The sequence below is a fragment of the Columba livia genome, chromosome 7 (assembly GCF_036013475.1).
Source record: "Columba livia isolate bColLiv1 breed racing homer chromosome 7, bColLiv1.pat.W.v2, whole genome shotgun sequence".
Taxonomy (NCBI): domain Eukaryota; kingdom Metazoa; phylum Chordata; class Aves; order Columbiformes; family Columbidae; genus Columba; species Columba livia.
In genome coordinates, this window is record NC_088608.1 from 24,634,096 (window position 1) to 24,651,375 (window position 17,280).

General features: G+C 37.2%; 1 protein-coding gene across 1 annotated transcript in view; it reads right to left on the minus strand.

The window, feature by feature from the left end:
- TTN (titin) overlaps positions 1–17,280 on the minus strand; it is a 242,931-nt gene that overhangs the window by 108,516 nt on the left and 117,135 nt on the right. The window contains exons 154-176 of the mRNA XM_065069777.1: positions 17,120–17,200; positions 16,797–16,907; positions 15,467–15,547; positions 14,316–14,396; positions 13,607–13,690; positions 13,157–13,279; positions 11,447–12,415; positions 11,256–11,339; positions 10,930–11,013; positions 9,350–9,424; positions 7,687–7,770; positions 7,321–7,431; positions 6,846–6,971; positions 6,506–6,589; positions 5,445–5,528; positions 4,314–4,397; positions 3,948–4,058; positions 3,575–3,775; positions 3,249–3,347; positions 2,841–2,924; positions 2,123–2,206; positions 1,555–1,650; positions 907–981 (exon numbers count right to left, since the gene is read on the minus strand). Coding sequence (XP_064925849.1) covers positions 907–981; positions 1,555–1,650; positions 2,123–2,206; positions 2,841–2,924; positions 3,249–3,347; positions 3,575–3,775; positions 3,948–4,058; positions 4,314–4,397; positions 5,445–5,528; positions 6,506–6,589; positions 6,846–6,971; positions 7,321–7,431; positions 7,687–7,770; positions 9,350–9,424; positions 10,930–11,013; positions 11,256–11,339; positions 11,447–12,415; positions 13,157–13,279; positions 13,607–13,690; positions 14,316–14,396; positions 15,467–15,547; positions 16,797–16,907; positions 17,120–17,200 — 3,096 coding nt within the window. The remainder of the gene's footprint in view (positions 1–906; positions 982–1,554; positions 1,651–2,122; positions 2,207–2,840; positions 2,925–3,248; positions 3,348–3,574; positions 3,776–3,947; positions 4,059–4,313; positions 4,398–5,444; positions 5,529–6,505; positions 6,590–6,845; positions 6,972–7,320; positions 7,432–7,686; positions 7,771–9,349; positions 9,425–10,929; positions 11,014–11,255; positions 11,340–11,446; positions 12,416–13,156; positions 13,280–13,606; positions 13,691–14,315; positions 14,397–15,466; positions 15,548–16,796; positions 16,908–17,119; positions 17,201–17,280) is intronic.

The following is a 17,280-nucleotide window of genomic DNA, read 5'->3' on the forward strand; positions in this document are numbered from 1 at the left end:
ACAAATATTATTCCAGATTTTATTATGGGTTCATAATAGCAGTAAGAGCTAACCAACAACTAACCATTCCAAACACACAAATCAAATGCTGGTCCACTGTAGAATATTAAAAGCAAATGTAAAACTGCTGAGATATTTTTCCTATATTATTTGTGTACAGCTGTCTTCTAGGCTTATGCATAAGAGGAAATTTTCATACAACTCAACAAAAGAGAAGTATGGTTTGGCAAAACTATAAAGATTATGTATTCAAGGAGAGTTATCACAGTAACACTTTTATCTCCTTTTCCTCTTTCATTTCAGTCTTATGTTACATATTTATTCCTCTGAACTGTCTGTCTATGATGTTCATAAGTATCCAGTTAGTTTAATTCCTAAACCTGGAACAACATTTAGAAGAGATGTTCAGTGCTCAGCTTCTCTTGAGTTCCAGTAAATATGAAAAATACAAGGGAGTACTTGTAAACCGACTTCCTAAATTCATTATTCATCTCCATCTCTGGAAAGAGTCCTCTCACAAAAATAAGTTACATTTCAGACAAATAATAAACCAAGTATGTTTGAACAATTCTATATATATTTAAACAGTATGTTATTTTTCATTTCTCCCTAAGCAGAGAACCAAAGTGAGCATCTACTCAAGTGACAAAACTCATAAAAACTCTCTCACTCTTCTGTGATTCTGTCTCTTGCATCTCATTCATTGCATGACAGGAAATTAAAGTGGACATAAATATGAGATGAACATTTACATCCAAGATTGGATTCCACTATTGAGCATAATCTAACATAAACAGCTTCTTGATATTTCTGAGCAAATTAAAGACCAAGAAAAGCTACCAAGAACTACAATTTTGGGTTCATGAGAGGACTGATTTAAGTAAGATTGTTATATTAGCTAGGTACCTTTAGCAGGTGGTGGTTCCAATTTTGGAGGCTCACCAGGCTTTGCAGTCACAACTTTCTTCCTTGCTTCAGGAGCTTTAAAGAAAATTATTTTAATTTTACTACACACATAATTAGATTCAAAAAAGAAAAGAACTTTCTAAAAAGTTAAAAAGACCCAATTAATACCATTGACATAATAGAAAGACAAGAGATACAAAGCTAAGATTCTGGCTGATTAACTGTTTAGAAGAAGTCAGATGATCTGTAGGAAGCACAGTTGATCTAAACCCCATGTTCATATAGCAGCACCAGCAAATTATTGCTGGGGATTCTTTTAATTTGTAAGAACATGTTAAAGAGAGAAGAATTATGTTAAGGATAGAAGAATGCATTAATTCAGTTAAGATTTTTTAAAATAAACAGATTTTTTCCACAACTATTGAAAAGAGCCCATGTTAACTGACTTAGCGTAACACTGGTAAAAAAATCATAATGGACTGAGCATTAGCAAGGCACATCATTAGAGTGTAAATTAGAAAAGAAAAAAAAAAAAAAGAGACCTAAAGTGATATGTTTGAAAGCATGCTTTTCAAGATTCATCTGTATAATTTAAAATGATTATTTGCTTGAGTTCCCACTGTTAATTGTTGCTTCAGGTGATTATACCTTTAAGTAGTTCTTTTGCCATTTTAATATCCTCTGTTGGTGGAGTAGGTGGTGGTGGTTTTCGCTTTTCAGGGATCTTCTTTTCAGGTTCCGGTGCTTTAAATAACATTAGGTAGATTTAGTATAAATTTACTACCACAGTAGTTACCCAAAGAGTAACATACAAATGTAAAGAAGGTAATTTCAAATGAAGCCAGTGAGCAAATCTCAGTGTATTAAACGGGTGTATGAAACATACTTAGGTTATTCCTTTGTAGCACACACACAATACAAATAGCCAAATTGACTTAAAAAAGCATGTCAATAACATGAGAACAAAGGTGGGAAACCAGATGACAGGAAGACTCTTGTTGGCAAGAAACAAACTGAAAACATTTAAAATAATCTGTATGCTGTACTTAGAATTAAGAGATCAGAACCCATTTCCAAAACATAATGACAGAGGAGGAATTACACAGAAACCTACAACATACAGAGGTACACGTGAGAAGAATGACACAACAAGAACAAAACAACACAGTAATGAAAGTAAGGTGTCTGGCAGCCTCTAGGTAGGTACTTGGTATACCTTCAACTGGTAAAGCTTCTTCTACTTTTGCAACTGGAATTTCTTCTGCTTCTTGAGGCTCAATCTCCTTTACGATTTCGTATTCTTTAAAGAATATTGACAACCGGTGTAAGTTTCTAATTATAAGATTGTTTCACATGAACAATTACGTCACTAAAAAGAAAGCTACTCCCACACACACAGACAAATACATGTCAGGGTAAGTAATCACTCAATATCTGCTACCTGTGCAGTTAATGCATGCTTTTGAAAAACTATTCTCTTTCTATGTAAGAATGAATCGGGGTTGTGCAAAAGATAGTATTTTTATGTGTAGTAAACATTAATTTTGTGGATAAGTCATTGTAACTGGAAAGAAAAAAAACTTCAATGCTCTCAATTCATACAAGATTATAACAGTAATATAAATACTAGGGTTTAAGAGACCCAAATTTATTGGGAACGTGTTATTATCTTAAAGAAAGACAAACTTTGTTAGGAATATCCTGTGTAGGAGCATATGTCACTTAAAAATATTTAATTTTGGAAGTGATATTTTACTTCCAAAAATGAAAATATAATAGTAGATACAAGAAACATAGACTGGTATCATCAAAAATATGAAGTGTGAAATTTACAAGCATTACAATGGGGAAAAAAGGACATCCATTTTAAAGCTTATGTTGAGAAGAACAGGACAAAGGGTTGTCCTTACAGTAACAGCTATGATGGCATATACCTTCACTTGGTAGTGGTTCAGGTATTTTAGGAACAGCAACAGGTACTCTCTCCTCTGGGAAAGGCTTCTTGGGCACCTCATGCACTTTAAAAAATATTAATTCTTTTTATTGGTGTGTATATAAACATACATATGAAATATAAAAAAAAAAGACAAAGACACCTAGCACACAGAAAATCACAGTGAGTTACAGAGGTCAAAACCATGAAAGACAGTTTCTGCTTCAAAAGGTCTTTCCCAAGGTAGTCTACATAGAATTGACACATTTTATAGACTCAAAAATCACAGAATCACAGAATGAACAGGAATCACAGAAAATTAACAGATCACAGAATCACAGAAAATGAACAAAGAAAAGATAGAACAGAAAACATTTATTCTCAGGAGATGTCTCCTGGCAATGTATACCTTTGGTTGGAGGAGGCTCTGGCTTTTTTATTTCTGGCTTTTTAGGTGTTGTAAGAGGCACTTTCTCTTCTGGAACAGTTCTCTCTGGTACATCAGGTGCTTTAAAGATATTAGTAGACTTTCATTTTTGTGCACATTAAGATACATATATAGACAATAGTGGAAAATGCAAAGACTAAATAGAGTAATGCATTCAAAAAATGACACATGAAATTTTAAGTGACAGATTACTCTGACACCCAAAGCATCGCATACATCAGTGAAGCAAGAGAAAAAAGTATTCAGAGAATACAGAAAAAGAGAAGCTAAGTCACTGATATATGTACCTTCAGCTGAAGGAACTTTATGTTTTTTAAGAACAGGCATAGGTTCTGGTTTCTTAGGCACAGCCTCAAACACTGGTTTCTTGGGCACAGCCACAGGTTTCTTTGGTGCAGCCACAGGTTTCTTGGGCAAAGCCACAGGCTTTGGGTGAACATCCACTGGCACCTCCTCTTCTGGCTCTTCCTGCTCAGTCACCTCAGACACTTTAAAGATATTAGTTCTTTTTACTGACTGACTTAAAGGTCAGGCACAAATAGACACAACACAACCAAATGCCACTCACACCCCTCCCCATGGAACACAGAGGGGCAAAGAGCACTCAGAGCTGTGGCAACCTGGGGGCATGGCTGGCTCAATCCGCACACCACCCTATACCTTCAGCTGGAGGAGCTTCTGGCTCTCCAGGCTCAGCAACTGGTGCCACCTCTTCTGGTGCTTCCTCCTCCTCTTCCTCTTCTGGGACCTCTGCCTCAGGCATCTCAGGCACTTAAAAGATATTAGTGGGTTTCATTTTACATTGGTGAAATGACATGCAGAGTAGGAACAAAACACAGGGCAGCAAACACAGAACATCCCAACAGCCAGCTCAAAACCTCACACACGAAGAGCACTCTTTACCCAGCATGCACAACATTGAGAGTCTCAGACAGGAATCAGAGACAGGCCAAGAGAAGGCAGGACAATGCTTAAGAGAAGAAGATTAAGGATCTGCTTTGTTAAGTTATCCATGAAGACAGGTACCTCTGTGTGCTGGAGGCTCTGGTGCTTTGGCAATGGCCACAGGTACTCTTTCCTCACGAGTAGCCTTCCTGGGCACCTCAGGTGCTTCAAAGATATTAGTAACAGTCAGTTTTACACATTAAATAGAAAGATGAACAGTGAAACATAAAAGTAGAGATGCGCTGCCAACAGTAACCAAACTCATCTCACGGTATTGAGCCGTGTTCCACTCACTCGCACACAAAACTCGGGCACAGACACAGACACAGTGGTGATGCCAAGTAGGTTCTGTGAGAAAACTGCTGCTGTGGTAGTACAGCTCGAGGCTGAGCTGTGAATTAGGATACTCCCCGCTGTCCTCAGCAGCCTTCCCTCCCTGGGAGGAGAGACTGGCACCCTCAGCCCCGCTGGGATCCAGCTCTTCCCCGGGAGTAACGTCAGCCCATTTCTTATCTGCTGTCAATTCTCATGAAGCTGCTGGTGTTTTGCATTCACCAGTGTGGGCAGTGACAGAGGGAGGAACCCACTATTTTTCTTTTGTCACTATTTCCATCCTACTCTATTTCCAATCTTTTTTTATGTTTTTCTTTTTTTTTCACCTAAGTAGCTGTCTTGCCTGAATGCTCATATCACTGTGGCAACTTCCACAGCCCGTATGGTTCATTGGATTTTGTAACCATTTATTTTTCTTTATAATTTCTAAATTATCAGCATTTTCTTTAAAGACTTATATACTGTCACTTCTTCTTACTGTCCTCATATGTGCATTTCTCAGTAATAATTTTTTTTTCATTTTGAAAGATTCATGTCTATCATGTACATTAACTGAGACTGCCAAAAGAGTCTTGGATACATTCACTGTGTCAGTTTAAGACTACAAAATTGGGCAGTAATCAGCAAAATAATATGATCAAGTTTTAAAATATAACATTTTAGTATCTGCTGATTCAGAATATGAAAACAAAACAGTAAATATAAAATCACTTTTGGACTGTTTACACAAAATCCTAGATAACTGAATTCCTAACTGATATACATCACACAACATAGAAGTTTCAGGTAATCACAAACAGACAGGATAACAGACATCAGAAGTAACATGTAAGACAGTAAGAAACAGTTTCATTCAGGCTGATGCAGAGTGACAGGTACCTCGAACTGGTGCAGGTTCTGGCTTTTTTGGCACAGTTATAGGTGTGGGCTCTTCCAGAACACCTTTCTTGGGCACCTTGAACACTTCAAAGATATTAGTATATTTTAGTTTTGTGGGCACTACAGATGACTATGAAACAATAAGACAACCAGTAATACATGCACACAGTTTTCTTTGAGAAAGCATTGTGGTTACATTTAGGCATAAATTATGCTTTGCTTCAAATGAGCAGGTTGTCAAATATGTCACTCAGGAGATGGGAATTTTGAGTTTAGTTTCTCTTTCTGAGTCAAGGTGGAAATGCAGAAAACATATGTCCTCTCTGTAACACCTGATCAGAGACTTATTTATGGAATCCTACTGTATTTGAGTATCAGTCACATATCATCCATGACTACTTAGTCACTGTAACGTAATTTTTTTAGGAAAGGAACTTTATCTTTATCATTACCACTTTTTTTGCTATTAATTATTTCCATTCTTTACACCTCCTCTCCATTGTCAGTTTTCCAGAGTTCCTGTCTTTTAGACTCTTTTTTTTTTTTTTTTTTTACAGAAATATATACTTCCTCTCCTCTCTTTTGTATTATATTAATGACCCTTTCATGTGCTAATAAGATCACCAGTAGACATATCCAGTCTTTTTCTAGCAAATCTACCTCATACACACTGGTGTTAACTTACTTTTAAAGAGGCAGAGAACTGATACTGCTGCTGTCATCCAGCAATACAGTCTATTAGAAAATTCAGGGAGGAAACTTTATGTTCCTTAAATTGAAGACTTATTTGCATGCTCTTCTTCAGAACATGCTATTCTGTTTAAACTAAGCATTCAGTAAAATTTAACTCTTAAACTTTACAAAAAGTTCAGAAAGCTGCAGATATTTCTTTAAGGAACTGAATCTGGTTTTACTGCCATGTTTTTAACACACCACATTGCACTTCATATTTCTTATGCATCTATCTCTGATAGGTCATCACCAGAAAAATTAGTTCAACTTAAGTCCAGAAGAGCATGATGTTTCTTTCTAATAATGATACTAATAGTGATGACATGTACCTTTGGCTGCTGGTGGTTCTGGTGTTTTGGGTACAGCAACGGGCACTTTTTCTTGTGGGACAGCTTTCTTGGACACCTTGAGCACTTTAAAGATATTAGTTCCTGTTAATTTGACAGTTTAAAAAAATACAAAATATGATAACACATGATAAAATCAAAGAGTTTAGATATTTCTAACACGGTAACAGTCGTCTTGTGACAGGTTGGTTAGTCACATATTCAAACATAGGCACAGCAGAGGCTGGGGTAGAGAACACATAACAAATCTTACAAAAAAGAAGGCATAACAAATATTAATCAATACACTAAAATAAAAAGCAACTTCCCCGAAAATATATACCTTTAGCTTGTGGAGCTTCTGGTTTCTTTGGCACAGTCACAGCTTTCTTGGGCACAGCCACAGGTTTTGGAGGAACAACCACTGGCACCTCCTCTTCCGGCTCTCCCTCCATGATCACCTCAGACACTTTAAAGATATTACTTCCTTTTACTTGACTGATGTAAAGGTCAGTAAACAGCCAAATGCAAATAGCAAAGCAAGAAAGTGAACTCTTGAGGGACTATAAGATAGTCCTCTTCAGGCAACTACTCCTTCAGGTGGAAGACAACTGAAAAAGAGTCTAAGTATGGGCTTATGAAAGAGTGCTTGCAAAGTGACAACCTCCCTGCTCCTGCAGGCATATAGAGGCACAAACAGACACAACACGACCAAATGCCACTCACACCCCTCCCCATGGAACACAGAGGGGCAAAGAGCACTCAGTGCTGTGGCAACCTGGGGGCATGGCTGGCTCAATCCACACACCACCCTATACCTTCAGCTGGAGGAGCTTCTGGCTCTCCAGGCTCAGCAACTGGTGCCACCTCTTCTGGTGCTTCCTCCTCCTCTTCCTCTTCTGGGACCTCTGCCTCAGGCATCTCAGGCACTTAAAAGATATTAGTGGGTTTCATTTTACATTGGTGAAATGACATGCAGAGTAGGAACAAAACACAGGGCAGCAAACACAGAACATCCCAACAGCCAGCTCAAAACCTCACACATGAAGAGCACTCTTTACCCAGCATGCACAACATTGAGAGTCTCAGACAGGAATCAGAGACAGGCCAAGAGAAGGCAGGACAATGCTTAAGAGAAGAAGATTAAGGATCTGCTTTGTTAAGTTATCCATGAAGACAGGTACCTCTGTGTGCTGGAGGCTCTGGTGCTTTGGCAATGGCCACAGGTACTCTTTCCTCACGAGTAGCCTTCCTGGGCACCTCAGGTGCTTCAAAGATATTAGTAACAGTCAGTTTTACACATTAAATAGAAAGATGAACAGTGAAACATAAAAGTAGAGATGCGCTGCCAACAGTAACCAAACTCATCTCACGGTATTGAGCCGTGTTCCACTCACTCGCACACAAAACTCGGGCACAGACACAGACACAGTGGTGATGCCAAGTAGGTTCTGTGAGAAAACTGCTGCTGTGGTAGTACAGCTCGAGGCTGAGCTGTGAATTAGGATACTCCCCGCTGTCCTCAGCAGCCTTCCCTCCCTGGGAGGAGAGACTGGCACCCTCAGCCCCGCTGGGATCCAGCTCTTCCCCGGGAGTAACCTCAGCCCATTTCTTATCTGTTGCCATTCCTCGTGAAGATGCTGGTGTTTTGCATTCTGCATTGTAGGCAGTGATGTGGTGAGGAACATAAATCTCATAATCCTTACTATTTATTTCCTTCATCTCTGTTCTGTTTTTTCAACTCTTTCACAGTTTAAATGTGTAGGGGCTTTTGACATAGTGAGCTTTCAGGGCTTCTATATTTCTGGTTTCCTTGCTCTCCTTATCATGTGATGAAAAATTGTCCTGCACAAATACAGACAATCTGATGGTCTTATATTTAGTAACCATGTGCAACTCAACTGTAAATTTGCAGAACCTGCTTTCTTGGGTTCTCATGAACTTATGGTTTGAGATAATTACGTCAGTGTATGACTACAGACATGTTTGTTTCTCATATGAAGTTTCCCCACAGAATGAAGACTATCCTTATCTACCAAAAATTTAAATAAGCACTGCATTTGCTACTGAGTTTGGAGTATCTGTTACTTGCCATCTAGGCCCAGATCACATATGCCCAATTCTTAAAATATTTTTTTCCTATCTAGATACGCCCCTCTTTTTAACTTGGGACTTCTTTTCTCATAGCCACTTCAGTTCCTTCACAGTCCATTGAACCTAGCTCTTGTCCCTATTCTCTTGGAAGTAATCAGTTTCTATGTTTGGTGGGGTTTTTTTGGGTTGGTTGAGTTGGTGTGTTGTTTTTTCTTTGCGTGTGTTTGGTTTTTGTTTGTTTGTTTGGTTTGTTTTTTTTTAATATTGCTGTGTCATGACTGTGTCTGGTTGTTACAACCACACAATAGGACAGGGTTCTTAGTGGTTAAAGAAACACACTTTTTTAAAAAAGCCCATTTATATTACTTGAGATTCTTGGAAAAATGATAAAGACAGAAGTTTACATTAAAAATCCAAGGTAGAAATCACTTTCCCATGTATCTTCTCAGTTTTTATATATAGAAATTTAGATCTTGAACACATATAATGGAGATTGGGACAGTCCCTAGTATTCTTTATGCATTTGTCATCGGGATAGAATGTCCTGAGTTAGAAGGTACCCACAAGGATCATCGAGTCCACCTCCTGTTCCTGCATATGACAGTTCCACAGTTCATGCCATAGAATTTGTACACAGCACAGAATGTAGACACTTCAGGTAATCACAAACAGACAGGATAGCAGACATCAGAAGTAACATGTAAGACAGTAAGAAACAGTTTCATTCAGGCTGATGCACAGAGTGACAGGTACCTCGAACTGGTGCAGGTTCTGGCTTTTTTGGCACAGCTACGGGTGTGGGCTCTTCCAGAACACCTTTCTTGGGCACTTCAAAGATATTAGTATATTTTAGTTTTGTGGGCACCACAGATGACTATGAAACAATAAGACAACCAGTAATACATGCACACAGTTTTCTTTGAGAAAGCATTGTGGTTATATTTAGGCATAAATTATGCTTTGCTTCAAATGAGCAGGGTGTCAAATATGTCACTCAGGAGATGGGAATTTTGAGTTTAGTTTCTGTTTCTGAGTCAAGGTGGAAATGCAGAAAACATATACCCTCTCTGTAACACCTGATCAGAGACTTATTTATGGAATCCTACTGTATTTGAGTATCAGCCATGTATCATGCAAGACTGTGTGTTCTGTGCTGTTTTTGGCAGTCACTGTCATATTTTTACTTGTCATTTGGATATTATCACTATTTTTACTCTTCAAGTTGACTTTGTTTTTCTTTTTCTGTCTTTGTACGTTTCCTCTCTTTTTTGTGTCACACATTCTTTCCTGTAATAGTCTAATCTTCCATTCCACTGCCGCTTATAACTGTTTCTTGTTATGTTCATTTCATTTATTTCAATGCTTTAAATATCACTGCGAGGTGGTGCGTCACTTGGGGAATGTCGTCATATTTCAGATTGAGATAATCTGGTGGCACAGGCAATGTTTATTTCTCTGGCCAGTGCTTGGGACTTTGTAAAGGAAATGAAATCATGCAGCACTGCATGTGTCTACGGTGTGTATAGTTTTAGGGTGTCTTATGTACCTTTTTTGGTATTTGAATCAAAGTCTCTTATCCTGATTAATGTCAGAAAATAAATGTCTCTTACAGGAGGCAGTGAATTAGGTGTTCACAGGGGCTTTACAGCTCTTCAGTGTTATTCATACAATGTAACAACTTTGCAAATCAGAGTGGAGAACATTGACATATGATCAAAATACAGCAAATTATAATTAACAACTTAAAGAAAAGATTCTGCTTCCGGTTCATGTTGCTATCCATGGCAACACAGGTACATAGAGATATTTGCAATTACTTTGCTCTATGTACGGAAACTGCTACTCTCTGCTGAAACCTTCATTTTCTGCTTATTTCATCCTTTCTCATAGAATCACAAAATTGTTTAGTTTGGAAAAGACCTTTAAGATCATTGAGTCCAACTGTAAACATAGTGCCGAGTCCCACTATATCATGTACTAAACCATCCCTACAAATAATTTGAGCAACAGTTCTTGTTAGAATCCATAAATTTGGGGGATTTATTGGTAGATAGGAGATAGGAGTTCTTCCTGATTTATTGCTACAGCCTAAGAAATCAAATCTTAACTCCTGAACATTTTGAATATGTCAAAAAAACAAACAAACAACCAACAAAAGTTTGGATGGTTTTAGTTCAGGAAACATTTGATACTCCTGCACAGCAATTCATATTTGGTGCATATCTCTCACATTTTAGATATCAGAGTATATACTGAAAGATCAGTTTAAAATGAGATTAATAAAAAAAAAAAACCCAACCCTTCCTTATGACCATAATCATGGTGGCATGTACCTTTAGCAAGGGGAGCTCCTGGTTTTTTAGGTACAGCAATGGGCACTTTCTCCTCTGGGACAGCCCTCTCAGGCATCTCAGGCACTTCAAAGATATTAGTGCATGTTATTTTATAGTTACATTTACAGTACAACAATACAGAGACTGAAACACAGACAACAGAAATGTTCTGAGGCAACAATATGGCACATACTCATACTTGGTGTGATTTGTTTAGCAAGCATCATTTAAAACCTCAGATTCTAAATGACAGACGGAAGATGTTAAGATAATACTTAAGAGGAAAAGATTAGGTGTGTTTATCATGTACTCATGATAACATGTACCTCTGGCTGGTGGAAGTTCTGACTTTTCAGGAAGAGCTACAGGAATTTTCTCTTCTGGGACAGCCTTTTCACGCACTGCAGGCTCTTTAAAGATATTAGTATATTTTAGTTATGTGTGTTAAGCTTTAAAATGTGCAGTGAAACATAATATACTCATAAGAAGGAAAAGAGATCCTATTAATAAGAGGTACCTTTAGGCCGTGGAGCTGCTCGTTTTTTAGGTATAGCAACATGCTCTTGCTTTCCAGCCAGCTTGGCAGATGGTGGTTCCTCAGGTGCCAAAACAGGCTCTGGTTCTTCGGATGCCACTTCAGGCTTTGGTTTTTGAAGTGCTGTAGAGAGCTCTACTCTTTGGTACGCTAAAATTGGTCCTGATTCCTCAGGTATCACAACAGGTTCTGACTCGCAGGGTGCCACAACAGGTTTTGATTTTCTGGACACTGCAATATGCATTGATTTTTGGAAATCTGCAGCAAACTCTGTTTCTTCATGTGCTACAACAAGCTCTGTTTTTTGGGGTTGCACAAAAGGTTTTATTTTGGGGACCACCACAACATGCTCTGATTTTTGGGTCGATGCAGCTATCTCTGTCTCCTCAGGTGTTCCAGTGAGCTCAGGTTCCTCAGTGGCCATGAAGGGCTCTGGTTTTTGAGGTTCCACAACAGGCTTTTGTTTTGAGGGCATCACACCACGCTTTAGCTTTTGGGTTGGCACATCAAGCTTGGGTTCTTCAGGTACCATAACAAACTCAGGTTTCTCAGGCACTATAACATGCTCTGATTTTTGGGGTTCCGCAACAACCTTTTGCTTTGGGGGTATGGCACCATGCTTTAGTTTTTGGGATGCCACATCATGCTTGGGTTTCTCAGGTACCACAACAAACTCTGGTCTCTCAGACCCCACAACATGCTCTGGTTTTTGGGATGCCACAATGGTTTCTGGTTTTTGGGGTGCCAAAACGGTCTTGGGCTCCTCAGATGCCAAAACTTGCTCTAGTTTTTGGGGTGCCATAACAGGCTTTTGTTTTTGGGCCACTCCAGCAGGTTCCGGTTCTTGAAGTTCTATCTCTTGAGGCCTTGGTTTTGGAGGCCCTGAAATGGGCTTTGGTTTTCGGGAAACTGGAAGAGGTACTTTCTTTTCTTGGAAAGTTGTCTTGGCCACTTTATGTATATAAAAGATATTAGTTCTAAATTTAACAACTGGATAAACAATCATACCAACTTTAAGTGAAACATAAAACATAAAACCACAATTGCAATTAAAAGATTAAAAACATATCAGGTTTCGATCATTTGTGTTGACCTTTTTAAGGATGAGTATACCACATTTTGGCTTTTCTCCATTTTCTCTCAAACGTACCCCTCTTCCTCATGCCCCCATATACAAGTACACACATGCACTGATAGTATAACTTCAACTGTAAGTGAAATCCATGGTGATTGTAAACAGAATGGACAGGACAAAAGATATTAATAACATTGCAGGTAATAAGCTGAAGACTCTCAAGAATTAGCAGTGATAGCATCTAGTTTTTCTTGGTGGAGTTTCTGGTATTTCAATTACACTGATATCTTCTGCTCTTAGCTACTAGAATGGGTACTTTATTTCTTCTACTATTATCACTTTAAAGATGTTAGTTGTGGTTGTTTTCATTAAGCCAAGCAGGTAGAATAGATAAGAATAATCCAAAATAGTAGAATTGAAGTATAAAATACAGGCAATTCAGACATCCAGGATTTGTCACTATTCTTCAAAAAGAACCCCACATGTCTGTTTCACACACATATGCAGATAAAAAGAACAAGTCTAACCTGGAATGTCAGAAAAAAGAAGGCATAGAAAGTGACAGTGTTAAAGATAAAAAATATTGGGTTTGTTATTTTATCAGTATCAGGATTTACCTTTCTCTGGTAGAGGTTCTGGTTCTTCAGCCACAGCCTCCGGTTCTGGAACAACCACAGGTTCTGGTTCTTTAGGCACAGGTATTTTCTTTTCTGGAACAACTTTCTTCGGCACCTCAGGTTCTTTAAAGATATTTGTTTGCTTTACTTTCAGGAATTTGAAGAATAAAAATTGCAAAGGCAACAATAGCTCCAAGGTGAAAATTATAAAACAGCATTAGAAAAAAAAAAGCCCCTTAGAAATAGGCCGTGTTTTTTTAATCTTGCTTGATGCACGCCATTAATAGCTATTATTGCTTACTGGGCGCTAGTCACAAATGAAGACAATGCAATCTGTAACATTTATAAATATTAGAATATTAAAAAAAGAGGATAACACAAACTTTAGAAAGATAATATTTTGAGAAACATTAACATTTCTGTGCAATTTTACCAGGATTGAACGTGTACCTTTACGTGGTGGAGGTTCTGGTTTTTTAGGAGCTTCAATGTGTACCTTTTCTTCCGAAATCACCTTCTTGGGCACCTCAGGCACTTTAAAGAAAGTAATTAATTTTATTTGTATAAAATTTAAATATATGTCTGCAGCATCAAGAAACTAAGAAAAAGTAAAACCCCGGAACATCAAAAGCATCAGTGGTTTTGGATGTGAATGTCAACTTTTTTCTTTGCCTACGGAATAATTCTCTCTGATGTCCTACTGAGGTACAGGTGCAAAAACTACAATTTAAACAACAAAAGTATTTTATAGAATACTTATAGTAAAAGTAAATTAGTAATATGTTGAAATGGTACTCTAGACAATGAAGAGTTTTTCTTTCGTTAATTGTGTACAGCAATTTGCTGGTGGAGGTTCTGGCTTCTTTGGTACTTTAACTGGAACCTCTTTTGTGGCCACATTCTTTGGTATCTCAGGCACTTGAAAAATATTGAGAACTTTTACTATAAGAATTTCATAAACAACGTTAAAGCATAACAGCAGAACAGTATTAGTGAGAACATTAATGACCAAGACCTGTTTTTTGCACACAACACATCTGTTCACTTGAAAAACCTTTAAGAATAGAAGAAAATTCTAACAGATGTCTTGGATACTGTCTTCTATAGTGTTAAAACAATAAAAGAGTGATGTTTTTGATTTTGTCATAATGACAAGTACCTTTAGCTGGTGGAACTGCTGGTTTTTTAGGCTCCACAACAGGTATTTTCTCCTCTGGGACTTTCTTGGGCACTTCTGGCACTTTAAAATTAATAATTATGTTAATACTAAGAAGTTAATGAAATTTTAATATCTTGAAGTGGAAAAAGAAACAAACAAAAGGACATCAGATAACATCAACTAAATCATAAAAATCTTTAACAGATAGGCTTTCTGCTCTCAATCTTGATCAAGTCATTTAAGAGAAGTAAAGAGGATGCTCCCAAAAATGAAATACAAAAATCATAGTTTATAAGATAGAAAGATGGGGGACAAGTATCAAAAAGGTCGTATCAGTGAAAGTAAGACAAACCATTGTCATGGCTTTATTAATGACAAGTACCTTTAGCTGGTGGTATTTCTGGCTTTTTAAGCACAGCAACTTTGATTTTCTCTTCTACAACTACTTCCTTCAGTGCTTTAGGCACTTTAAGGAATTAGATTGTTTTCAGTTATATGAAATTTTACAGCTATGTTCAAAACTTTTCAGTAGAAATTGCAAAGTAGGGAGGTTCTTAATGAAATCATTGATTTGTCGTGTTTGTTTACTTCAGGTTCTTTTAAGTTCCTGTAAAGTCTAAGGAAACACCTCAGAGTCTTTTGGAGTGTCTTTTCCTTCTACATTACATTATTTTTCAGTTTTATTGAACCATTTGACTAAGGCTGCCGTTGTCCATTCTGTATTCCTTGTCATATTCTTCAATGCATGATGACGTCTTGGCATCAGTTTTTCAATGATGCATGAAGGGTTTTCTCTGGTGATAGACATCTGTATCTCTTATTCTATACTTTGAAATTATTAAACTTTCTTTTGTGGCTAATATTTTACTGTCAGTAGGGAGCATTTCAGATGACAGAAGCCCTGTTTTCTCTTGAAGATTTCTGCTGTGGTTCTCAAGTATCAGACTTATCTCTGCCAAGCCAAAACAGTATTTCTACCACAGTGGTACACTGATTACAGCTATGATTTAAAAAGAAGAATTTTCAAAACAGAACTGTGGGCACAAAATTAAAAGTAATAAGACAATACAAACAACCAAAAAACTAATCTGCAGAATCAAGGTAAAGGGTTTTTTCTCTTCCAAATTTTAGTTGTTCATAGTGCAACATACCTTTGGCTGGTGGTGGTTCCAGTTTTCTAGGCACAGCAATGGGTACCTTCTCTTCTGGAATTTTCTTGGGCACCTCTGGCACTTTAAAGAGAAAAACATTCATTTTTTTTACAATGAAGGCATTTTAAAATATGGAAATTATTACAGAAGAGTCTCACAAGAAGTATGTGAGAAAGAAATGTATGATCAGTTACAAAAAGAGATATGTCATACAAAAAATTTATAGTTACATAGTACTAAGATTTTTCATAAATGAGAAATAAGGTGTAATTTTTTCTTTTACTATAAACCCAGTTGCCCAAGAGAAAGAGAAATGTCCTCGTCGGAGAATCACAATTATTGACATATTATAAGCTTTAGGTGGTATTACTCTTGGCATTTTAGGCACAGCAACACTTACTTTTTTTTTTGGAGACAGATTTCTTAGGTACCTTGGACACTTTAAAGATATTAGTGTACTTTTAAGAATTACAAAAATAAAACATGCAATACAGAGAAATAAGACAAAACAAGTATTTGTATAAGGATACTGTGACAACAGTTACATGTTCTGAAAAGTCTCCGTGGTTTTATCTCTCTGGCAAACAAGTTAGAAGTGACTTGTCTGGGGATCTTTTGTCACACATGGTGACATGCCACACAAACTGCTAGTTCAGGCAGGCTTCTAAAATACCTGAATGAATTGTAACAACTGGTTTCTCTGCATAATGCTATTTCCATTCAAAATTCAATCAATTGATCCTTAAGTTTAACATCAACCATATGAATGAGAAAGCGTATACACTTCTTGCTTGAGTGTTGATAGAATGTCTATGGCTGTTCACACCACCTATAAACACCTATGATGGGAAAATGTTTGTTCTGTAAATCTCTCTCAGCTAGAGTTTTCCTTATTTGCAGTCTCTTTGACTAGTTTCTGATACAATTCCAGTGCCATCACAATGGATTACTGTTGGATAGAAGAAACAGACAAACTCAACTAATTTTTATTGATTCAACAACAAAAAACAAAGGACAGGAGAAACTTAAAGCAAAAGGAGAAGGAAAGGATATGTTGACCTACACCTTTGGCAGATGGAGCTTCTAGCTTTTTAGACAGAGGAGCTGTTTTTCTCTTCAGGAATAGTTATCCTGGGCAATTCAGGAACTTGAAATATATTTATTGAGTTAAATTTTAATTTTATGATTTAAAGACAAGCTGCGAAACAGGAAAAGGGACATATACAACATAAATGCCACAAGTGGACCATGAACTATTAAATCAGAGACAACGTAAGAAACACAGATGTTACCAGCAAAAGACCTCAGTTCTATTAGGCTATCAAAGTACCTTTAGATGGTGGAGATTCTGGTCTTACAGGCACAGGAGCAGGTTCTGTTTTTTTAGGTACAGCAATAGGCACCTTTTCTTCTGGAACAGGTTTCTTAATGACTGTGGGCACTTTAAAGATATTAGTTCATTTTAAGTATTTATCCAGAATAGAAAGATAAGTCATAAAAAATCCCAAGTTTGTGATGTAAGTAAAGTACTGAAAGAATGAACACAAATACTAATTACATCGAACAAGAACTAAAGCACAAACACAAATAATTTAATTTTCCTGGAGTTCATGACTGCAAATTGCCAGAAGAGATGATGAAGAACATATATACCTCTAGGTGCTGGAGCCTCCTCTTTTCGGTGAACAGTAGAAATTTCTTCTTCTATGTGTATCTCCTCATAAACTTCATGTACTTGAAAGATATTAGTTTAAACACTTAAATTAACTTAAATTAACTTCAGAATATCTGAATATCTTCAGAAAATGAGACAA